Genomic DNA, 21,298 nt, shown 5'->3' on the forward strand with positions numbered 1-21,298 from the left:
ACTTTAATGAGTTACATTTGATTCCCTGTTTCCTTTTGGTCCACAAAAACACTACCAACAATTAACATTTATCCCTTCATGTTGGTGCAGCTCTAGTACTCTTCAGAATAATGTACTCCCCGGTGCTTTACAGGCAATCCTTGGTCATCCACCTAACATCCTGGAAAGGCAGAGAGGCAGTGTATTCTAATGCACACACTTTCAATTCACATACATACTGTGAAAATGTAAAGGTATGATAGCAGATGGCTTATGAGTGGTATAACCAAAACCAGAAAGAAAGATCTTCGTTCCATTTTTCAATGACCTGTTCCTCAGATATACTTAAAATGAGAAGTGAAGAAAACTAAATGCTTGCAATTCTTTGGTACTGGCAAACTATAGCCTGGGGATACAGATTTGGAAGAAAATTTCATACAGTAGATAAATCACTTCATGTTTAGGATCTGGAGTGTGACTGGTTTTGGCAGAAGCTACATTGAACCAACACTTGTCCTTCTTCTCTTCTGTCCCTTTTTCCTTCTTAGTGTCTCAGGTTTTCTGGATAAACACTTTTTTTTTTTTGCATTGCCACCCTGAGTTTAACTACTCTCAGTGAGCCTCTTAACCTCTCAGGAGGTTTTAAGAGAAGAAGGCGAATGCACTTTTAAACAGTGACATAGTCACAACCTGTAAAAAGTATATTACTTGTGGATTACAATCAAGAATATTCTAATATATGTAGAGTTGTGATTGACCTTCTAATTACATAGCCACTTTATTAAAAAATAACAGAATCCATTTTTTATAGAAGTCAGTAGAAAAGTCCTTGTAAACTTCTTTGTGTGGAAGTTGTTCCTGCTGCCTTTTTTTTTTTACAAAAGGCTTATCGGTTGTTCATGCTTTCTGTAGAGCTTAATCACTGCATCTCTTGCTGGCAAAGGCAAAACTATCCAAGTTCTTGTCTCTTTCTGTTCCAGAAGGATGACTTGACAGGAAGACGATCTGATGTTCTATCACAAACTGCATAGTTCAGCACCACTTATCTGCTCTTCCAGATCATTTATCACCCTTGGGAGGGCATAACGGCATGTATGTCATGCAGAGGATATTCCTGTTAATAAGCTGGGTTTGTTGCCAGAACTTTGATGATTGCCTCTAAAACTTAGTTGCTATATTCACAACTATGGTGTGCTTGGAATCTCTTCACACAGGATGAAGGAATTCCCAAGTACAAGCTATCTTCATTTTACACTTAAGGAAAAAAATATTCCTTAACATTCTCATGCTTGATGTGTTGCTAAGACTAAGAGCAAATAAGAAAGAGAAATCAGAAAATCCATCTCTTTTCAGCCTTGAAGCCTGTCATACATGTATTGGGCCATGAACAGGGAGTCTGAAGTGTGTTTAAACTAATGAGTTTCTTATCGTTAAGAAAACTCCCCACTAAAATTCACTGAATTGTGATCAATTTCCATTCTGAAATTTCATCTGCTACTGCTAGGCTGCTCCAGTAGCAACTTAGTAAGGATAGCACTACAGAAGAGCTAAAAACCAGAAACTAGAGCCTTGTCTTAAAGAAATAATGTGGGAAATTGATTTTGATTATTCTCAGAAATGTAAGAAAAAAGTAATCAGTGCAGGATCTTTCCATTTCTAGACAGTTAACTGGAAGTGCCAGCCTTAGTGTCTTATTAAAACCTCAATAACCTTACATTGCTGCAGGACAAGAACAAAGTGTGCCAGGGATAACATTGCCATGGAGATGCAGAACAGAGGCATTGAATTCAGGGAATGACTGCTAACAAGGAAGAAAGGGAGAAGAAGAAATGTGGCGAAGATACTGGAAAGGGACTATGGAAAGGGAGTAGATCCAGGTACTGGCCTTCTCAGAGTGTCCAGAAGGGTCTGAGTAGCTGCCACTTCCAGTGCTGGCCTTGAGCCCTTGCAGTTTTCCAAGCAAATCCTTGTGCAAAGCTGAATACATGACCAGAAGCCTGCGTTTTCCCAGCATTATATTTCTGTCACTTAGGACACAATCGCCTTTCCAAGCTTTTAATCAGACTCGAGAAACTGCAGATTTCTCCTTTTCAGTTCATTACTGCAGCCAGTTCAGGAAATGGAACTGTTGGTGGTTTCCTGGGACGTGGACAGCTGCAGCAACTGCAGAGGGCTAACAAACCATTTTCATTCATCTCTATCAGAACTTTATCACATAGAGAAGAAGAGGTGGAAGAGGAGGAAAAGTAAGAGAGATGTTTGCAGGCAGCAGCAACCCCTGATGTTGAGTCTCTGCATTTTATTTTTTGTAGATAAATGTCAATAGTTACACCTTGATTGATAATTACAAAAAAATCTAAAAAAATCTTTTCTTAGCAATGAGCAGGTCTGGCTGCAATGTTCACTATTGTTTAGCATGGAGTTTAATAACTAAAATTTGTTTGAATACTTGTTGTCAAGTTATCTATGGGAAAACAGCTATGACAAAAAGAGTTTACTGAAGTATTTTAAAGCATCAGTCACTTAATACGTATCAGAAGAATGGCACTTACACTCCCCTGCAATCTCAGAAGACCAGTAAGCACCTAGTTGTATTTAAATTAGTTTTCAACTTGTCAAATAAACCAACATTTACCACAATTGCCATATACAGAATTAATGAGGCACAAATAGCCCAAGCAGATTAGCAATTCCTCTTTTAAAAGAGAAAAGGAAAAGAAATACCATATGCACTTTTAAGTCTTGTAACTTGTCAGCACTGAAACACTGCATTGCATTTCTCTGTCCACCTACTTCACAAGGTAAAGCCACTCATCTATCTTTTCCTAGATACTGTGCAGGTGACAGAAGGTAAATAGACTTGGAGTATTGATATCAACAGTTTTTGAAGTCAGTAACATCTTCCCTTTAGTTTTTCCAGTATGTGCATTACCATCATTCTGAATCTGCTAAAAATCCACCATACTGTGTGGCTCGATGTCGTCCTCACAGGGGATCATCACAGCATTACTGGGATAGAAAAGGACAGACTGGCTCACAGTGAGCATCTGCCCTCTAATGATGCTCTTCTTGTTGATAAGAATTAAGAATATAAATTGTCTGTGCATCTAAAAATCCCCTGTCTCCTCGGAATCCCGGCACTGTGCATCCCAAATGTTGTGTGCAGGAACCTTTATCTGTGGCCCATCCAGCCCTGAAGAGGACTAGAACAGACTCCTTTGCAGTTAGCATCCCCCCCTCTTTGAGTGGGAGGGGGAAAGGACGCAACATCACAAACGTTATCTGTGGCCCTAGCAATACTGAAACGTTATTCTCTCATCATAACTGATTTCAGGTATATTCCTGATGCTCACAACTTCCAGGTAAATAACCCTCACCAACCACCAGCAAGCACTGTTGATACCCCCACAAGATAACCTGCTGGCTAACCACAGACCTAACATTCTCATCAGCCGGTCTCCAGAGAGAGGCAATAGCCCACTTTTGCACCAGTATGAGCTCTTTCAGTCATATAGAGAGGCAAGGGCATGGGGCAATGTCCTAGTCCAAGGAAGACAGCTTTCTCATGCAGAAATTCTGAAGTCCGTGCTGGTCAATCCATGTCTGCACAAAGATGCCATCCTATCACAATCACCACAGCAAGTTGTTCGTGCCGGAGATTCATGGTAGCAGAGCATCAGTTGCAGCATTCACCTACCTTGTCTTCCAAATCAGCCCTGTATAGTGTTCTTCATGTCTCCTGTGTCCAATATGCTGATGTATTTTGGTAATTCCTGAGTTTGTCTGCATCTGTTTATGAGTTGCATCAGCTATGCAATCAGAAGAGAGTTCTCCAAAGGGACATAAAGATGACTGTAAACATTCAAAACCAGGACATATTTTGAACTGCCAAAGCTGCATGGGATGGCAAACCAAAATAGTTTCTGGCTTGGGGTTTGCTAATGAGAAACAAACTGTCCCACAGAGATTAATTCCCAGCAGGAGTCCATTTCTCATGGCGTAAGGAGCTCGTGTCAGTACCCTCAGATGCTGCCACCACACACAAACACCAGTGAGCACTGTGTGGGTGTAGATACCATGATCTTAGTACCATGTTAGGCATGTAGGACAAAAGGGCATGCCATAGGCCAAGGGACAAAATGGTGTAGAAATATAGTAAATAAAAACTTACTGTGCTGTTTTAAAGCTAGAAAGATTCACAGTAGTAGATGTCCTCGCTGCTGTTTTGGAACTTATTGAATTCTCAGCTGAGGAATAAGAGCTGTCTTCAGATAGCTAGGAATAATAAAACCAGATGAATTAAGTAGACCAAGCTTATTTTCTGCGATAAAGAGATCTGCTAGAAGTCCAGAGTCACTGAGGGTGTGTATGTGTGTGTATATACATATATATATTTTTATATATGTATATATATGATAGTTGGCAGAGCTTCTTCTAGCTGGGCACTAAGCCAGTGCCCTTAATCAAAACACTAAAATGCTGCTTTCTCAATAAACAAAATCCAAAAGACCCCCACAGCTGATTTGCCCACAGAACCCTGATATCTAAAAGTTGAGACAGCCTGCAGAGAAGATGTGTTTTTTCAAACACAGTCAGCACGAGTTTTAACATTTACACCACATCAGTGATCCATCAATACCACTGAAACTGATGTGGCAACTTTCTTGAAAATCATCCAGTGGAATAATCACTGCTTTCAAACAGCACTGTTTTTTTTTTAATTTGAGCTGCAAACATATATTAGCCAGTAAAATTACTTTTATTTTTACCTGAACACGTGCTTCTTTCTTAGTTACTAGAGATAGTACAGGATTTTCAGGACAGGTCAGGGCTTGTGGGGGTTGTAAAATGGCAGGTCTAATGACATTCCGCAATTGACTTTGTGACAAGGATCCTTGCAAAATACAAAGAAAAAAAATTTAAACAGAGACTTTTTCTTCACATCTAATTCATACGTATGTGCCTTGCCTCTTTAACTGAAAGCTTCAAAGCATATTTCAATAACATTTATTTTTGTTTACTTGCTACATATTCTGAAAAATTGTAATCCCTTCTAAAATACACAACTCTGCAGTGACACCAACCCCTGTTATCCTATCAGAATAAAAAGGTAATGCGTTATACACAAAAATATAGTTACTTATAAAATATATATTTATGTATTTAAATATATCTTTATACTTAGATTTACTGCCTTGTGTTAAATCTGTCTTCTGATATTTCAAATATAATCCTGCAGCTGCAGATGCCAAGAGGGTTCTTCGTTGCCTTCTCCAGAAGCGGAGTTATTCAGTTAGAAATGTGGAATTTCACTATTCAAGGTTATATTTAGGAAAGCTAAGGCCTCCTTGGAATTAAACCTTGCAAGAGAGGTCAAGGACAACAGAAAGGGCTTCTTCAAATACATTGCAGATAAAGCCAACACTAGAGGCAATGTAGGCCCACTGATGAATGAGGTGGGGGCCCTGGAGACAGAGGATAAAAAGAAGGCGGAGTTACTGAATGCCTTCTTTGCCTCTGTCTATACTGTTGGAGGCTGTCCTGAGGAGCCCCGGACCCCTGAGGCCCCAGAAGAAGTCAGGATAGAGGAGGAATCTGTCTTGGTAGATGAGGGCTGGGTCAGGGACCAATTAAGCAATCTGGACGTCCATAAATCCATGGGCCCTGATGGGATGCACCCGCGGGTGCTGAGGGAGCTGGCGGAAGTCATTGCTAGGCCACTCTCCATCATCTTTGCTAAGTCGTGGGCAACGGGAGAGGTGCCTGAGGACTGGAGGAAAGCGAATGTCACTCCAGTCTTCAAAAAGGGCAAGAAGGAGGACCCGGGTAACTATAGACCGGTCAGCCTCACCTCCGTCCCCGGAAAGGTGATGGAACAACTTGTTCTTGGTGCTGTCTCTAGGCACATCAAGGATAGGGGGATCATTAGGGGCACTCAGCATGGCTTCACCAAGGGGAAGTCATGCTCAACCAACTTGATAGCCTTTTATGAGGACGTAACCCGGTGGATAGATGATGGTAAAGCTGTGGATGTGGTCTATCTCGATTTCAGTAAAGCGTTTGACACGGTCTCCCACAGCATCCTCGCAGCTAAACTGAGGAAGTGTGGTCTGGATGATCGGGTAGTGAGGTGGATTGTGAACTGGCTGAAGGAAAGAAGCCAGAGAGTGGTGGTCAATGGGACAGAGTCCAGTTGGAGGCCTGTGTCTAGCAGAGTCCCTCAAGGGTCGGTACTGGGACCAGTACTATTCAATATATTCATTAATGACTTGGATGAGGGATTAGAGTGCACTGTCAGCAAGTTCGCTGATGACACAAAACTGGGAGGGGTGGCTGACACACCGGAAGGCTGCACAGCCATTCAGAGAGACCTGGACAGGCTGGAGAGTTGGGCGGGGAGAAATTTAATGAAATATAATAAGGGCAAGTGTAGAGTCCTGCATCTGGGCAAGAACAACCCCATGTACCAGTACAAGTTGGGGGCAGACCTGTTGGAGACCAGCGTAGGGGAAAGGGACCTGGGGGTCCTACTGGACAGCAGGATGACCATGAGCCAGCAATGTGCCCTTGTGGCCAAGAAGGCCAATGGCATCCTGGGGTGTATTAGAAGGGGTGTGGTCAGCAGGTCGAGAGAGGTTCTCCTCCCCCTCTAGTCTGCCCTGGTGAGGCCGCATCTGGAGTATTGTGTCCAGTTCTGGGCCCCTCAGTTCAAGAACGACAGGGAACTGCTAGAGAGAGTCCAGCGCAGAGCCACGAAGATGATTAAGGGAGTGGAACATCTCCCTTATGAGGAGAGGCTGAGGGAGCTGGGTCTCTTTAGCTTAGAGAAGAGGAGACTGAGGGGTGACCTCATTAATGTTTATAAATATGTAAAGGGCAAGTGTCATGAGGATGGAGCCAGGCTCTTCTCAGTGACATCCCTTGACATGACAAGGGGCAATGGGTGCAAGCTGGAACACAGGAGGTTCCACATAAATATGAGGAAAAACTTCTTTACGGTGAGGGTGACCGAACACTGGAACAGGCTGCCCAGAGAGGTTGTGGAGTCTCCTTCTCTGGAGACATTCAAAACGCACCTGGACGCGTTCCTGTGTGATATGGTCTAGGCAATCCTGCTCCGGCAGGGGGATTGGACTAGATGATCTTTCGAGGTCCCTTCCAATCCCTAACATTCTGTGATTCTGTGATTCTGTGATTCTGTGATATTCAGTCCACTCAGGAATTAAGCAGTCAGAGCAGAGGCTCAGAATGGAGCTCACCGTATATTTACAGTGTCAAACAAATAACTTACAAACCTCATAAAGATACTTAGCCTATCACTCAGCATAGAGAAGAATTGTCATTTTTATGTCTTCTGTATCTGGTAAGAATGCCTTGTGGAACTACAGTGAAGAAATATTGCAATGACAGTTACCTTCTTTTGTACTTTTGATCAAGTCAGGTTTTCTTTGAAGAAGAGCTGAGGTCATGAATATGTTATTCTTCTTTACTACAGAACAACGAATTTAAACTTTAATAATGAGTAATAACAAATTTCAAGTATTAATTCATGTCTCTGTAACCCCTCCCTATATTGGTAGTACCTGAGAAATATTCCAACCTACCAATCTAAACAAGATCTCTGAGATAACTGTTACTGTCTCCATTTTACAGGTGGGTAGACTTAGGCACAGAAAGCACCATGGGCTTTCTGGCTATGCAGAGACAGAAGTCTTTTGGATATTAACAGATGTTTTAAACTCGTAAAATCCTTCTTTAGCTTTGAAAACCAGGTGCTGCTGGTTTGCAAAAGCTATTGAAATGGCAATGCTATCTGGTCCAGTCTTAGGCATTTTTAAGATGAGTAAATGAGGCCCAAGAACATGGGATTAAATAAATATGCCCTGCCCTGTTTTGGTAAAAAAGTTTTCATAACTTATAATGATGGCAGTGCATTACTGATGCTTTCACTGTTTTAATAAAGATACCAAACACCAGCCAGAAAGTGATGGCAACCATGTACAACAGCCTGTAAAATGACACGACTGATACTCTGCACACAATCACTACTTTTTCATTGCAGAAAGAGTGTGGTTTGTTGCTATAACAATGTTGTGTCCTCTTAAGATTGCCAATGTCTGTCAAGGAGCTGTCTCTGGTAGGAGACATAGACTAGGATTTAAGGCCACTCCATCGTTCCCGTTAGTGGTAAGTGGGAGAATACTTACCAGGGTCACTGGTTAGGTGGGAGACAGCCTTCTAGGATAGAACATGATATTCCTACAGGAACCATCACCATTAAATCGCAAGCAAACTAATTCATGTAATTACTTTATCTCCTTCTGTTTTTTCAAGTATAATTTGTACCACACTGTGTAAATGCCTACTTGCAAATTTATTCAGAGATTCCTCCACAGCACTGCAGGATTCCCTAACAACAAAGGCAAAAGACTTTTATTCTATTGAACTGCCAGTCCTCCTCCTAAAACATTCCTTTCTCCTCTCCAAATACCAGTCTCGTCCAATGCACTCCAGTTCTGTCCTGCAGAAAAACCGTTTCTGTACACCTCTTTATTTTAGCTAATACCTGCTTTTCTACATAAATATTTATTGATTTTGTTGGTTTTTGGTTTTTTTATTATTACCTGGCTGGGAGGGAGGGAAAGTAGGAAGGATGGTAAAGGAAGATGATCTCCCTCTTTTCTCAGCAAGAGTTGTATCTGAAAGGATAAGAGACTGAAATTATAATTTGTTGGGAGAAAAAAAAAAAGATTAATTTTAAGGTTAGCCAATTTGATGCCATGCCTTCATTGGCAGTAGAATAAATTATTATCTGCTAATTGCCAGCTTTCTGAAGTAGACTGTTAGGTTGCGCCTATGCTGCTGAACCAGAGAGGTCTCTGAAGCCACGTGGCACAGCCTGGCTGGGGCACACTGCTTACAGCTAGTCCACTCTGTAACAGTTCTGTCTTGGAGATCACCAGTTGGAGAGGTTCAAAACAGAACCAGGGAGTGAGCTACCAGTTAAGCAGTGTGGACAATCAAGAGGTGAAACACTCAAGCTTCCTCCTGCACCCTGTTTTATTCTTTGGTATGGGCATACCCAAAAATTTGTACCATATCTGTGATTTTCTGTGTATGATCTCAGTATAATTTTCAGATTAAACCAAACTTAGCTTATCTTAAATCCTCTTAGCTACATTCAGGTGTGTCACAGGACTAGATAAAACAAAATATAGTGTACACATATTAATGCCTGAATTCAGAAATAACTTTCTTGTCCCATCCGTATGTTAAATAAACACTGCAAAAACCAAATCAGTCCTTCTGCACAGTAGCCTCAGTGACTTGTGTGCATTTCCCATGGTAGCAATACAGAGTCCTTAAAGGCCTTCCAGGTCAGCTATTGGCTGGATGGAAGGAGGGGCCCTTCTGGAAACTGCTTTACATTTTAGGGATTGCCCAGGGAACACTGATCTCTTCCACAAACCAGGGAATCTTGTTCCTTTCCAGCCCTCCTCCTCCCTTGACTGTGTGAGCAATTCAAGGAAAGGATATGAAATACATCATAGATTTTTCACTACTTTACGTAATATTATGTAAGGATGGAAAATTAATATATTTTTACTTAAAAAGGTATTTATTGGAAATTACCAGCAAGTTTATATCAATGTTTAAGTTCTCATGACTTGCAGCATTTCTACAGTGCAGAACTTCTTAGACAGGAAAATTCCTTCTCTTCTTTACCAGATGATAATACAGAACTACAGTAATTAAAGCATGGCTGGAGCTAAACATCATACCTGTGTTAGACTGAGAGTCAGGCTTCTGGAAAGTAAAAGATGATGATCTTGCACGCTTTCTGGAACAACTAATGAAATCTAGAGAAAAGGAAATATAATGTTCTGCAGGGACAGACTGGTGGAGATTTCAGCACAATGTTATGATATGGAATTAAAACCTGAACACAATAAATTCTAGGAATGACTTACAGGAACAGCTTTAAGGCAGTACCTAAGAGCACGAGGGCTTTGGAATCTCAGTCAACACCTGGCACAAAGCCCTAGGGAGTCATCTTTATTTCTACTAAGTTCAAGGAACCTAAATCAAGCACTTAGAATCAGTTCAGAGCCCACAGGCTCAGAAGACATTAAGAATGCGAAATTACATTATAATGTAGCCTAAACAAATAGAAAAGGGCAGCTAGGAGCTCATACAGCAAATAAATATACTTGGCCGCTTTTCAGGGCTTCTGGAGTTTGGCTTTCTGGTAAATGTGAGAGGTAAGACGAAGAATTCTTGAGGTAAGATAGGGACATAAGTATTAGGACATAGTAGGTGGCTCTACAACCAATCTAGTCTTAAGTCTACTAACAGGCATTTGTTCCTGCTTATACAAAGTAAGGGTTCAAACACTATTTTCACAGCCAACAGGCAGACCTATGAATAACAGTGTATTATTATACTGTTTCAATGAGGTGGTTATTACCATTTTCAGCTTCGCAAACTGGGTCTTCTGCAAGCCGCTGGAAAAAAAAATACAGGTGTGGAAAGGTCAAGGAGAATAGAACAGCCATCTTCTAGACCAGGACACAAAGTATATCAATCCAGCATATATGCATTAAAAGCAGTCCTGTTCCTAGTTTCTACTTTTGCTTGTTCTATTTTGAGACCATTTATTACAGGTCTTAACCTGGGCTAAAATCTTTTATTATAGAATCTATAGTCTATAGAATCCTCATTTCTCAGAATTTTTTATCAATTATGAAACAAAAAAAAAGCTTTTTACCTTCAAAGGATGGTCTTTCTTTTCAAAAATAAATGTCGGCTGGGCAAGCACTGATCTTTCTGGAAAACAGATCATTTTTATTAATAATTCTGTAATAGCACTTCTCAACCACAGTTCTCAAAGTGCTGCGCAATAACAAACAGGACTTTATCCTTTTGTTACAGAGGAAGAAAATACAGAGCTGCAGTGATGTACAGCACAGTCTGTAAATAAAAAAGAAAAAAGCTGGAGTCCACAAATCCCAGTGTGAGTTTTGCCTAAGTAGATGCCACAGGATTTAGACTCATATTTTTTTACACTTCTTTTAGTAAAAAAGAACAAAAAAAGTGCTTTTAGCCTTTACAAACCACATCTGCCATCCTTTAAGAACAAGGATGAACTGCAGCTTTGGTTCTCAGAAAAGTGCAAGGATATGAAATGCAAAATGATCCCAGAAGGAAAGCAAGGGAATGTGTTACACTTGGCCTCTCAGCTACACTCACACTTCCCATTCTTTAGGCTTCAGGTTAAGGGAATGCCTAGTGTCAGTTTTAATGTGTGAGTATGATATATAAACATATGAAGTTCTACAGAGCAAATTCTACTCTCAGGCATACCTCTGCATTCTTAGGTATGCCTGAGAACAACTTTAGATCCACATTTTTTTTTTGTTTTTAATGAAACATATTTCAGCATACAGTTGCCTCACATTAAATTTTATATAGATTTAGGGTTCACTACTCCTACATCTTACCTGACTTCTTCAGGCTACTTACTTTGCTAAGAACGGGACATTCACAGCCTGTGCAACTCTAATGGACAGTTGGTTGTCAGTGTGAAAGCAGAAGTTTTCACCAGTACCACCAAATAATGACACATTCATTATGCTAACAAATGGCACAATTAAAGAGCAAAGAAGCACAAATAGTTTTTTTTAGACCACCACATACAGGATTCACCTCATGCTAGCTTGAGATGTCTGTAACGTGCAGTCAATAGAAACAATCAGCTTCTGAGCACAAGCACATTTTAGTTGTGTACATTAGAAGATGAATGGAGACCTAAATGCTTGTATTTCTCTCCATGGGTGATAAGGACAGATTAGGGTGACTACTGAGCTGTATGACTGGCCTTTGGCCAGAGAAATCCCACACATGATATCTTGTTAACTGACATTTCACGGAATATTTATCACATACACAACATTTTTATAACATTGGCTTCCTCTGTTTTATATTAGAATATTTACCAGTTCAACAAAAATGTCCATGTGAAAATATATGGATTGATATTTTTATCTTGGCTTGCACACCTATCTGTGATCAAACCACTGTAGCATTGGTAGCAAGTGGTATCAATTACTTAAAGGTTTAATAAAGAAAATATTAACCTATCAATCATGGAGGTTTTAAAATTAATAAATAAATATATATTCAACAATCAAGAAAAAAGTAAACATTGTTAAAATAAATGCTGTGTGTATGTAAACTGGGGCAAGAAGCACAAAACTGTTACTCAAATCCAGCGATATACAGACACAGCAGTAATAACTAATACAGTTTTGCTGTTGTTGAAGTTAATTTTGTATTTACTTGAGCATTACGTGTTTGCAAATAACTTAATTTAGCAAATTTGGCATGCTTTGCAGTGAAGGTCTGGGTTGTCCTTAATAGGAAAAGCAGAAAGAAAGAAGTTCACATTGTTCAACTCCAAAAAAGATAATTCTCTGTCACTGAAAGTTGAAGAAAATTTCCATAATCTGGTTGCAGCGGGGGTCCATGGCATGGCATGAGATGGAGCAATTCCACTTCTATTCACTAGAGGGAAGTGGCACACATAAACAACAGTATTTCACTGAAATATGACTTAATCAATATAATAGGCGTTTTTCCTGTCTCCTTTTTTAAAAAAAAAAGGACTTGTATTCTTACTGAATGAAGGAAAAAACCCAAAAATTAAAGTATGACTACAGAAACCTTCATATTCTCCACAGCACACCTCAAAGCTCAGAAGCTAGTGATATTTTTGAAGGTACATTTACTGCTCCAAAGCATGGAATTAGCAAAGAGTGAACTGCTGTGAAAAAGGAAATTACTTTCTATCACAGAATTAACTTTTGCTGGAGCTAAAAGGCTGTAGGGAGTTTGAAGGAATTAGGAATTTTCACTACTATTTAAACAACAAAATTTCAGTAACAGTTCAAAACCCAGAAGTTCCTGAAGAAAAATTTGTACTTGGTTGATTGCCAACAGAAACGTGTGAAGCTAGAGTATAATGGTACCTCTTAAAGATAAATATGTGTATTTTGATATTGCAGTAAATATAAAACATATATCCCATCAACTGCTTTTGAGCCAAAGGGAAAACTTTCTTGCCATCAGTAAATTTAGTCAGAGGTTGCTGATGCTGTCACGGTTATTTATCATTTTTATGGTTCTGTATTGCTTCTACCCAAATCAAGAAAAACCTTTTTGTAATTCCTGAAAAGTATTCCATGTAGCTCATCAGTAAGATCCTCACTCCTCAATCAGGCCATTCATAACAGAGTTTTAAAAATACATTTGTGTTAACTATATACGTATTGTGTGCATCAATTTTCAATTACATTTTAAACTTCTCAGATATCCAAGCACAAGACATCTGCAGTTGATCCCCACAGAAAAAGCAATGCAGAATTACTTGTGGATGTAACACAAGGCTATTGAGGGGTTAGCACAATTGTGTCAATATGCTGATTTTAATGCTGGTGAGCAACCTTGCATTTCTCTCCACTCTCTGCATGAAGGCTGCTGCTGCCAGGGTGGATGGCTGCGTGTTGGGAGGAGAAGCCCTTCTGCACCCTCCACTCCCGGCAGCGGCGGGGGGCACCCAGCCAGACAGTGCCTGACCCTGACCCACAGAAAAGGCAGAGGCAGCGGCCAAGGCCGGGACACGCAGAGGGACTGGGTGGGCTGGAGGGACAGGGACAGGGTGGGATGGAGCTGCCCCTCCTCCTCATACCCAACAGGACCCAGACAGACAAGGGCTGGACGCTGCCTGGTTAAGACTGGGCCGCGCCAGTCCTCAGCAGCTTGGTACTTGTGGATAAAAGAGGCTGTTGGAAAAGTTACCAGAAAAACCTGCCAAATGGGCTGCCTCTGGCTGCAGGGACTGGAATAATCCACCAGCCTCAGCCAAGAGTCCAGACACAGAACCTGTCTGTCTGCCATAAATAATCACCACAGATTGGGCTCTGTTTTCCTCGCTACAGTTCCCCTGAAGCTGCTGAATTAAGAAAGGTCTTGGCCTAATATTTGCTGCATTCGGAGTTCAATATAAGCCTTTGCCTGGAAGACACACTAGAATGTCCAGTTTCCTTATTGGAGATCTGGTCTGCATGGCCTCTGGCTCCAGCCTCCTGTCCTGCGCAGAAGTGCTATCGAACGTGCTCTGACCCGAGCTCCCCGGCGCAGGAGGCACCCAGGTCTCAGGCCTGGTGCTTGCTCTGCTCATCCAGCGTGGGCATCCACTCATCCACTCTGCTCTGCTCCGCTCATCCAGCGTGGGCATCCCCACCCCGTCACTCTGCTCGGCACTCTGCCCAGCACTGTACGCACAGGCAATGGGCAAATTGTGGACCTTCATATGCCCAGGTGGAGACTGCATTTATAGTTCCATTCGAAAGAAAATACAGAGCTGCATTTTGGGAAGAATAATTGCTGGCTGCTGCCTAAGACTAGGAAGCACTAGTCAGAATGACATGCGAGAAATAATGTAAAACTGCTTTCACCAACTTCGTTTGTATCCCAAAATCCATCATTGTGTGTGAGGCGTGTGGGGTCCTTCAGCCTTTGCTGTGACATCCCACTCTTCAGTTTTATTGCTATTGCTTTTCCTAAAGCTTTAGAAACTTAAAAAAATATATACATTTAAAAATAAGTGGGACACTTACGGTTTTGAAAATTTTAGCCCTTAACCTTTGAGGGCTAAGGACACAGTGGAGAATATGAGCCCAGATCTCTCTCCAATTGTCAGGCAGTCATATGCCTAAAGTCGTATGTCAAAAGTGGTTGACAGTGCTGTGGCTCTACTTCTCCCAAAGCAAAGGAAAAAAAACTCAAATCTTTAAGAGGATAAGAGAGGAATTTGTGATCTCAATAATAAGTTTTTTACTTCTGACTTTTAAACAGTTAATTTTTACATTTTCAGATTCAAAAGAAAATAAATTCTTCACCATTACCAAACTTGCCAGAAATCTGAAAACATTTTAATACCAAATACTTTCACATTTCTTTATCTAAAGTTAGGAACATACATCTATAAAAAAATAACAGTAGTAGGTTTCATATCACTCAGGATGGCTGACTCCAGTGGAAGCTGTGTCCATCAAATCTAAAAATCAAACTGATTTTATATATGCATTAAAGTGCTAAAATGCAGGCATCAGAGTTTGACAGCAATTACAGTTCTTACACGTTAATCATATTTTTCTCCTCCAGTCTTAGCAATGTACGCTATTATAGAAAGGAAGTACAGAAACTGATTTTCTCATATAAATCTGTGTTCTGTTCAAATCAGTTTCATTGGTTAGTGATCCCCTTTAACTAATTACAAAACAGAGTAACTATTTAATGAATTAGGCTTTCTGTGGTGTCAGAGGTATGCAACATCACGCAGATTTTTTAATTCCTGCTCAGTGACTACACAATACCTTCTTCAGGGACAAGCCAGTCAGTGTTGAAGCAAGCTGTAACTACTTTTCCAGTAAATTAACCTAATACTTTATAAAATGTAAGGTTAGACACTTTACATGGTGTTCTGCTTTTCTCCTTTGTATTAGATTTTAAAACTAGGCTTAACTGAAAGCCATATGAAAAACTGTACTTTAAATATTTCACCACAGAGCTGGTGGTAGCTGTTTCTTATTCTATTTATCAGCTGAGTGCCATTGACCAGTTAGGTGGCAGGATTCTCATGTCTCTGTTGTTTCTTTCAACAGTTTCATACAGAGGATTTCTTTAAAGGCCTAATGCCAATCCATTGGCTTTTACCTGAGCTTCTACTATTCCCACAACTTTATAATTTGTATAGCCCTTTACAAATAACTACCAATCTTGCAATCAGGTATTTCAGATTGGCTTAGCTACAAAACTGAATCCTTCACTCAAAACCTGAAAAAAAACCCTCCCAACAATGATGTAACAACGATAACAAAGGCTAACTTCTTTACTGTAAGGGTGACTGAACACTGGAACAGGCTGCCCAGAGAGGTTGTGGAGTCTCCTTCTCTGGAGACATTCAAAACCCGCCTGGACGCGTTCCTGTGTGATATGGTCTAGGCAATCCTGCCCCGGCAGGGGGATTGGACTAGATGATCTTTCGAGGTCCCTTCCAATCCCTAACATTCTGTGATTCTGTGATTCTGTGATTCTGTGACCTGTAAAAAATAACATTTTTCTCATAATTCCTTAAATTAAAATAACAACTTGTACCTCTGTGTTTTTTGTAGCAATCCCATTTGCACCTCATAGAAAAGCTTTTAATTCTGAAACAGAAACTATAATTTTTAATTTGCACAGTTAAAAAAAAGAAAATAACTCCTTAATCAAAGATCATTTTCTCAAATAGAATAAAATCCTGGAAAATTGTATAATCTCCAAGTAATGTCACTGACTTACAAAACCTTTAACTGCATCCGTCTTTCCCTCAGAACATCCTAGTAAGCATTACACAACACACAGAAACTACTACATGAAAATGTATAATCAGATTATAATTTTATCCTATCAAAAGATAAGGCTATGACATAGCATTAGCAAGTTTCTGTGCTCTGATACGCTATAAGCATGAATTTCACTAGCTTTGTATATTACTTCTGTGATTTTCAAAAATGAAAGCAGAAACATTTCTGCAGCTGAGATTGCTGGTTCCCAAGTCATAGAACTCAAACCAAATAAAATTAAGCAATAAAAACAAATTCTTGCACATAACATTGACGTTTGTTTGTTTCACATACAAATTAGCTCAACGGGAACATGTAATTGGGGTGGATATTGAGAAGAAAAGTAGAATTACTGTGACTTTAGTTGTGACATCCCCAGAGGTAGCTTTACAATACTAAAATACTAAGAAAAAAAAAAAAAGGGAGAGCTTTGCCTCTGCTATTCATGAATATGTGCTGTTTACAGCTATTACTTGAAAAAAACACTAAGACAAAATATTGTGCTTGGTATTTTGTGGCGATACACGTGAAGAAAAAGAAAGCGACAATGGACTAGCATGTAAGTAGAAGATATGGATCCAGAAGTTAATATAGTTCCATTAAAAAAAAAGGAATTATTTTGACTATGCTAGCTGATGATCTGTCCATTAACGTGTTGCCTCAAGGAGCATCAGAGTTAAACTATGTACAAATACGACCAATCGTTGTTCAATATACTGCAAAAACACAGAAAGCTACCTATACTTTAGATAATAAAACTGCAATAACAGGCAGAAGAAAAATACATATAGTAGAAATATGCAGTAGGATAAATTAAAATACTTTGCTATCCAAACTCGCACTCATGTTTAAATATTGTTTCTGGTTTTTGATACAAAAAGACATCTGTCAGTATTTCCAGAGCTGGACCATTTTCATCTAAAAAGAGGTGAAAAAGTAGTAAAAACCTTCTGGCTAAGAACAGGATTTGCCAAACCTGCAGTAGAACCATGGTTTCTGTCTTATAAATACTCACTGAACTTTGCTACATAAAATAGAGTCATTCACAGCCAAGCAAGAGTGCAACAAAGCTGCTAGCCAACATCTCAGGTCCCTCAGTGACCTCACTACATAAGCCAGAAACTTAAAGAAGGCAGGTGACACAAGACAAAATGGGCATGTCCTAGAACAGTACTTTAGGCACCCAACTTAATAAAATTGACCAACTTTAAGATGTACAGAAAAAGCTTTTAAAAACTTCACATCCTGAGTGAAATCACTCCTGAGTGAAATCACTCCTGAGTAACAGGTCTGTTTCTGGAAGCGCTGAGCAGTTGAATTCACACTCACAGCTGGCTGCTCAGCACCTTTGAAAAATCAGGTCACTTATTTAAGATTCGAAATATGGACCTGGAAACCTACTTTCAGATTCTCATTTATTACCCTTCACACTGCAGATTTCTGCTTATGAAGCAAATTCAATACTTTCTAGGACAACTCCCTTAAAAATTAAGATCATTTTTAATGCCAAGATGGTAGGATTTTCCAAGCAAATTTACATTATTTTTTTTTTTCCTAAGACGTTGTGAGACAAGATTAACTCATTTGCATCTAAATCCATTATATGTACATGGTAGGTTTTTTTAATTGGTAACCACTAAAAACAAAATGGGAAAATAAAACAGGGACACAAATCAAATCTGGTCATATCTCCAATGCTAATCAGAAGAGTTTTCCATATGCAGAAGTACCAGAGATGCATATTGCTATACAGGCAACAAATTTTCAAGCTCAGTATCTCAGTCACACTTCCAGACTTGTAAGCTAATTGAATTTTTTCTTTTAGAATACTCTTCTATTGAAGAATGTCAATGAATCAATAAATTTGCAACAAGTTCTCATGAATCCTGATTTTCAAAAAATGTTCAATAGAAATTGTTCTAAATAATTGGTCCAAAACCATGCTGAACTGTTTTATGAGAAGAAATAGTTTCAGCATTATTAAAATAAAGTACTTCAAATATATTGAGGTGAAATTTTGGACAAATCCTTTAATTTTTTGAAAAACAACACTGTTGATAATTTTATTTCTAGAGGACTTAAACATATACAACAGACATTTGGCCACCTGGCTGTGCTTGCTGTACTTCAGTGGCCCATGAAGAGATGGCTGAACACAGCGCTGCATGCTGTTCAAACACACTGTGTTAAATACAAAGTGTACGTCGCTTATCTTGGGTTCAGATTGCATCCTGTAAATACGGTTTGGGGAACTGAAAAATAACTTCATACATCCCTGGTTGGATCAACAGAGAGTACACCATCCAAGAAGGGAGTTTCCGCTTCATCGTACTCAGAGGAGGAAAGGAAAAGTTCATCCAACTGACTATTGCAAAACAAAACTTCTGGAAGAATTTGCCCTAGGACAGCTTTGCTATACTGTTTAAGACTCCAATCTTGTACATTCTTTGTCATACAAATAGTCCATAACCCACATAAATAATTTCACTGTCATCAGTGAGACCAGTTACGAGAGCAAGGATTCTTCATCCAGGCACAGCTGGGCAGAATCAGTCCCTAACTTTTTAAGGCATGTTCACCCTCTCTTCAGTCACTCTTCTCAATGCTACAGATTCCAAATACAGTTTTCTTCATCAGTGTAGAAAGGGTTCTTTTACCCAGACAATTCCATTTACTACTCCTGGCTTCCACTGTGGCTTTATAACATGCCATATGAGATTTAAAAATTATCATACTTCTTTTTAGCCATGGAAACTCAGCTGACAGCCTGCAGAAGTGTTTATAAATACAGCATATGTCACACCCATTCATCTCTGTAGGGCACAGTCCTCGTCTTTATATATGCAAGGCATTAATGGGCATTAAAACAACAAAAAAACCCTACCCCAGCAATACTTTTACTGAGAGAATTGAAACCCAGTTGGCTTTACATCAAACATCAGAGTGAAGAAAATATTTTTGGGAGTCTCATTGCTACAATGTAATTCTAGCAGTGATGCAATGACAGAAGTAACCATGTCACTAGATCAGCACAACTGTGCCAAAGTATGTAACCAAAAATTGTTTTATAAACACTGAAACTTCCAACATCCCAGTGCTCAGCATTTTTAATCTACCATAAAAGCCTGTAAAATACTTAATGCAAGGGCAATAAAATCCATGGGCATATAAAGCTTTACCATTTTCAGGGCATTGTACCAATATTAAATTTCATAAATCTCTACGAAGTGGAAGTAACACTCGGGTTTTTTGTGCAGAAATTGAACTATACAGGTAATAAGGCCATGATCCAACAACACTCACACATCCTTAAATTTTAGGCATGTAAGTAAGTCGGACTATGTGTGCTCAACACTAAGCACAAACTGAAAGGCTGGTTGACTCATAAACTAGCCCAAGCACTCTAAACTATATCGGTCATAGCATCAGGTTTAGACCTTGAAAGTGCATGATGCTTCCTTTTGCTGTTTTGGATTCATTCATCAAGCTGCGTGGTAAGAAATGGTTGGTAGCATCATCTGCAAAATGTTTCTTTATGCATCCTCTGAAAAAAGTTAGCATTACAAGTTCACACAAATAATCTCAGTTCTTGGCCCTCCTTACTGCCTAGATGATAACGGATTTTGCTGTCCACCTCTGTAGTCAGGCATCTCTCTGAGGAGTTAGAATGGGCCAGTTTTGCTCTGGGCAAGGCAGGAATGGCCAGGAAAGCTAGCGCTGTTCCCACCTGCTGTCAGGCGCAGTATTTTGGAATGCTGCGAAAAGTGTAAATGACAGGGGAGTCAACGCTCTTAGAAACAGGGAGAGATCACTTTGGGATGCCCTACAAGTAAAACACCAAATGTACACTATGTGGTAGTGTCTTCAACTAAAATACAAATTGGAGATTCTGACAGATTACCACTAAAAACTTGCAATAAAGAAACCACTGCCAGCCAAGCTCTTGTTCTGCATCACCCACAACACCGTCACCATTATTTGTGTTTATCCCATTCCCCAGAAACTTCCTTGCAGGGGCAACACAGAAGACATGCAAAAGATACTAGCCAACAAAACCTACCTGCACAGCATTCCTCCTTGGGATTCAACTTGCTGCTACAGGAGCCGGGGCAGGGCCCGCGGGCGGTCGGTTCTTGCAGGGGAGCACCTCGGTGCAGAGCCCAGGGGTCACTGGGACAGGCCCTTCTTTTGGGAAGGTCAGGCTTCGCCTTCGCCTTCGCACCGTGCCTGGATCTGACTGAAACGTCGTTGCCTGCACAGGAGTGCCGTATGCCTGTGTGTAAAGCATTCCCTTTGCAAGCAGGAGTTGGCTGGTCTTTCATCATGAGGTCCTCAGAAGTACCTTTACATATAGAGATGTAATCATATATATTTATATTTTGTATATATAAGCCGTAGGTGGGTCTAGAACTTTAGATTTAGGCTCATCGTTGTTCCCTAGGCCACCCGCCGCCCCAAACATGTCAGGCGAGGCCCCGCGACGAGCAGCCCTGGCAGCCGACACCGGACAGTAACGGCCGCGCCGTAACGGTCAACGGCGGCGGCGCCGCCAAGGGCCGGGGCGCTGCGGGACGCCGGCCGCCGGGCAGCGCTTCACCGGAGAGAGCGGCGGCCACGGCGCCGGCCCGCGCAGTTCTGAGGGCGCGGCGGAGGTACCGTGACAGCTCGGGGCAAGCTCTTGGCGGGGGCCGGCCGTTGGGAGGGGATATGTAAAGCCCGGCAGATTAACATAAGAGGGCGGGCGGGGAGCGGCCGGAGTGGCCGTGCCTGGTGGTTACCGGCAGCGGCCGAGCGAACGCGGGGCGGGGGGGGGCCGGGGGAGGTGTCAGTCACGGGTGGGCGCAGCGGCGTGTGCCGGGCGGGGAGGGCAG

General features: G+C 40.7%; 1 protein-coding gene across 2 annotated transcripts in view; it reads right to left on the reverse strand.

Moving 5' to 3' along the window:
- RANBP3L (RAN binding protein 3 like) overlaps positions 1-21,054 on the reverse strand; it is a 35,375-nt gene extending 14,321 nt beyond the window's left edge. Inside the window, exons 1-8 of one of the 2 annotated variants that reach the window (XM_068422845.1) lie at positions 20,488-21,054; positions 10,748-10,806; positions 10,448-10,484; positions 9,762-9,839; positions 8,604-8,678; positions 7,394-7,468; positions 4,749-4,873; positions 4,151-4,254 (exon numbers count right to left, since the gene is read on the reverse strand). In XM_068422845.1, the coding sequence (XP_068278946.1) occupies positions 4,151-4,254; positions 4,749-4,873; positions 7,394-7,468; positions 8,604-8,678; positions 9,762-9,839; positions 10,448-10,484; positions 10,748-10,806; positions 20,488-20,752 (818 nt within the window). In that variant the 5' untranslated portion in view covers positions 20,753-21,054. The remainder of the gene's footprint in view (positions 1-4,150; positions 4,255-4,748; positions 4,874-7,393; positions 7,469-8,603; positions 8,679-9,761; positions 9,840-10,447; positions 10,485-10,747; positions 10,807-20,487) is intronic. The other variant, XM_068422848.1, reaches the window with a different exon arrangement.
- Between the last annotated feature and the right edge of the window lie 244 nt (positions 21,055-21,298).

Source organism: Nyctibius grandis, chromosome Z, assembly GCF_013368605.1.
Source record: "Nyctibius grandis isolate bNycGra1 chromosome Z, bNycGra1.pri, whole genome shotgun sequence".
Classification (NCBI taxonomy): domain Eukaryota; kingdom Metazoa; phylum Chordata; class Aves; order Nyctibiiformes; family Nyctibiidae; genus Nyctibius; species Nyctibius grandis.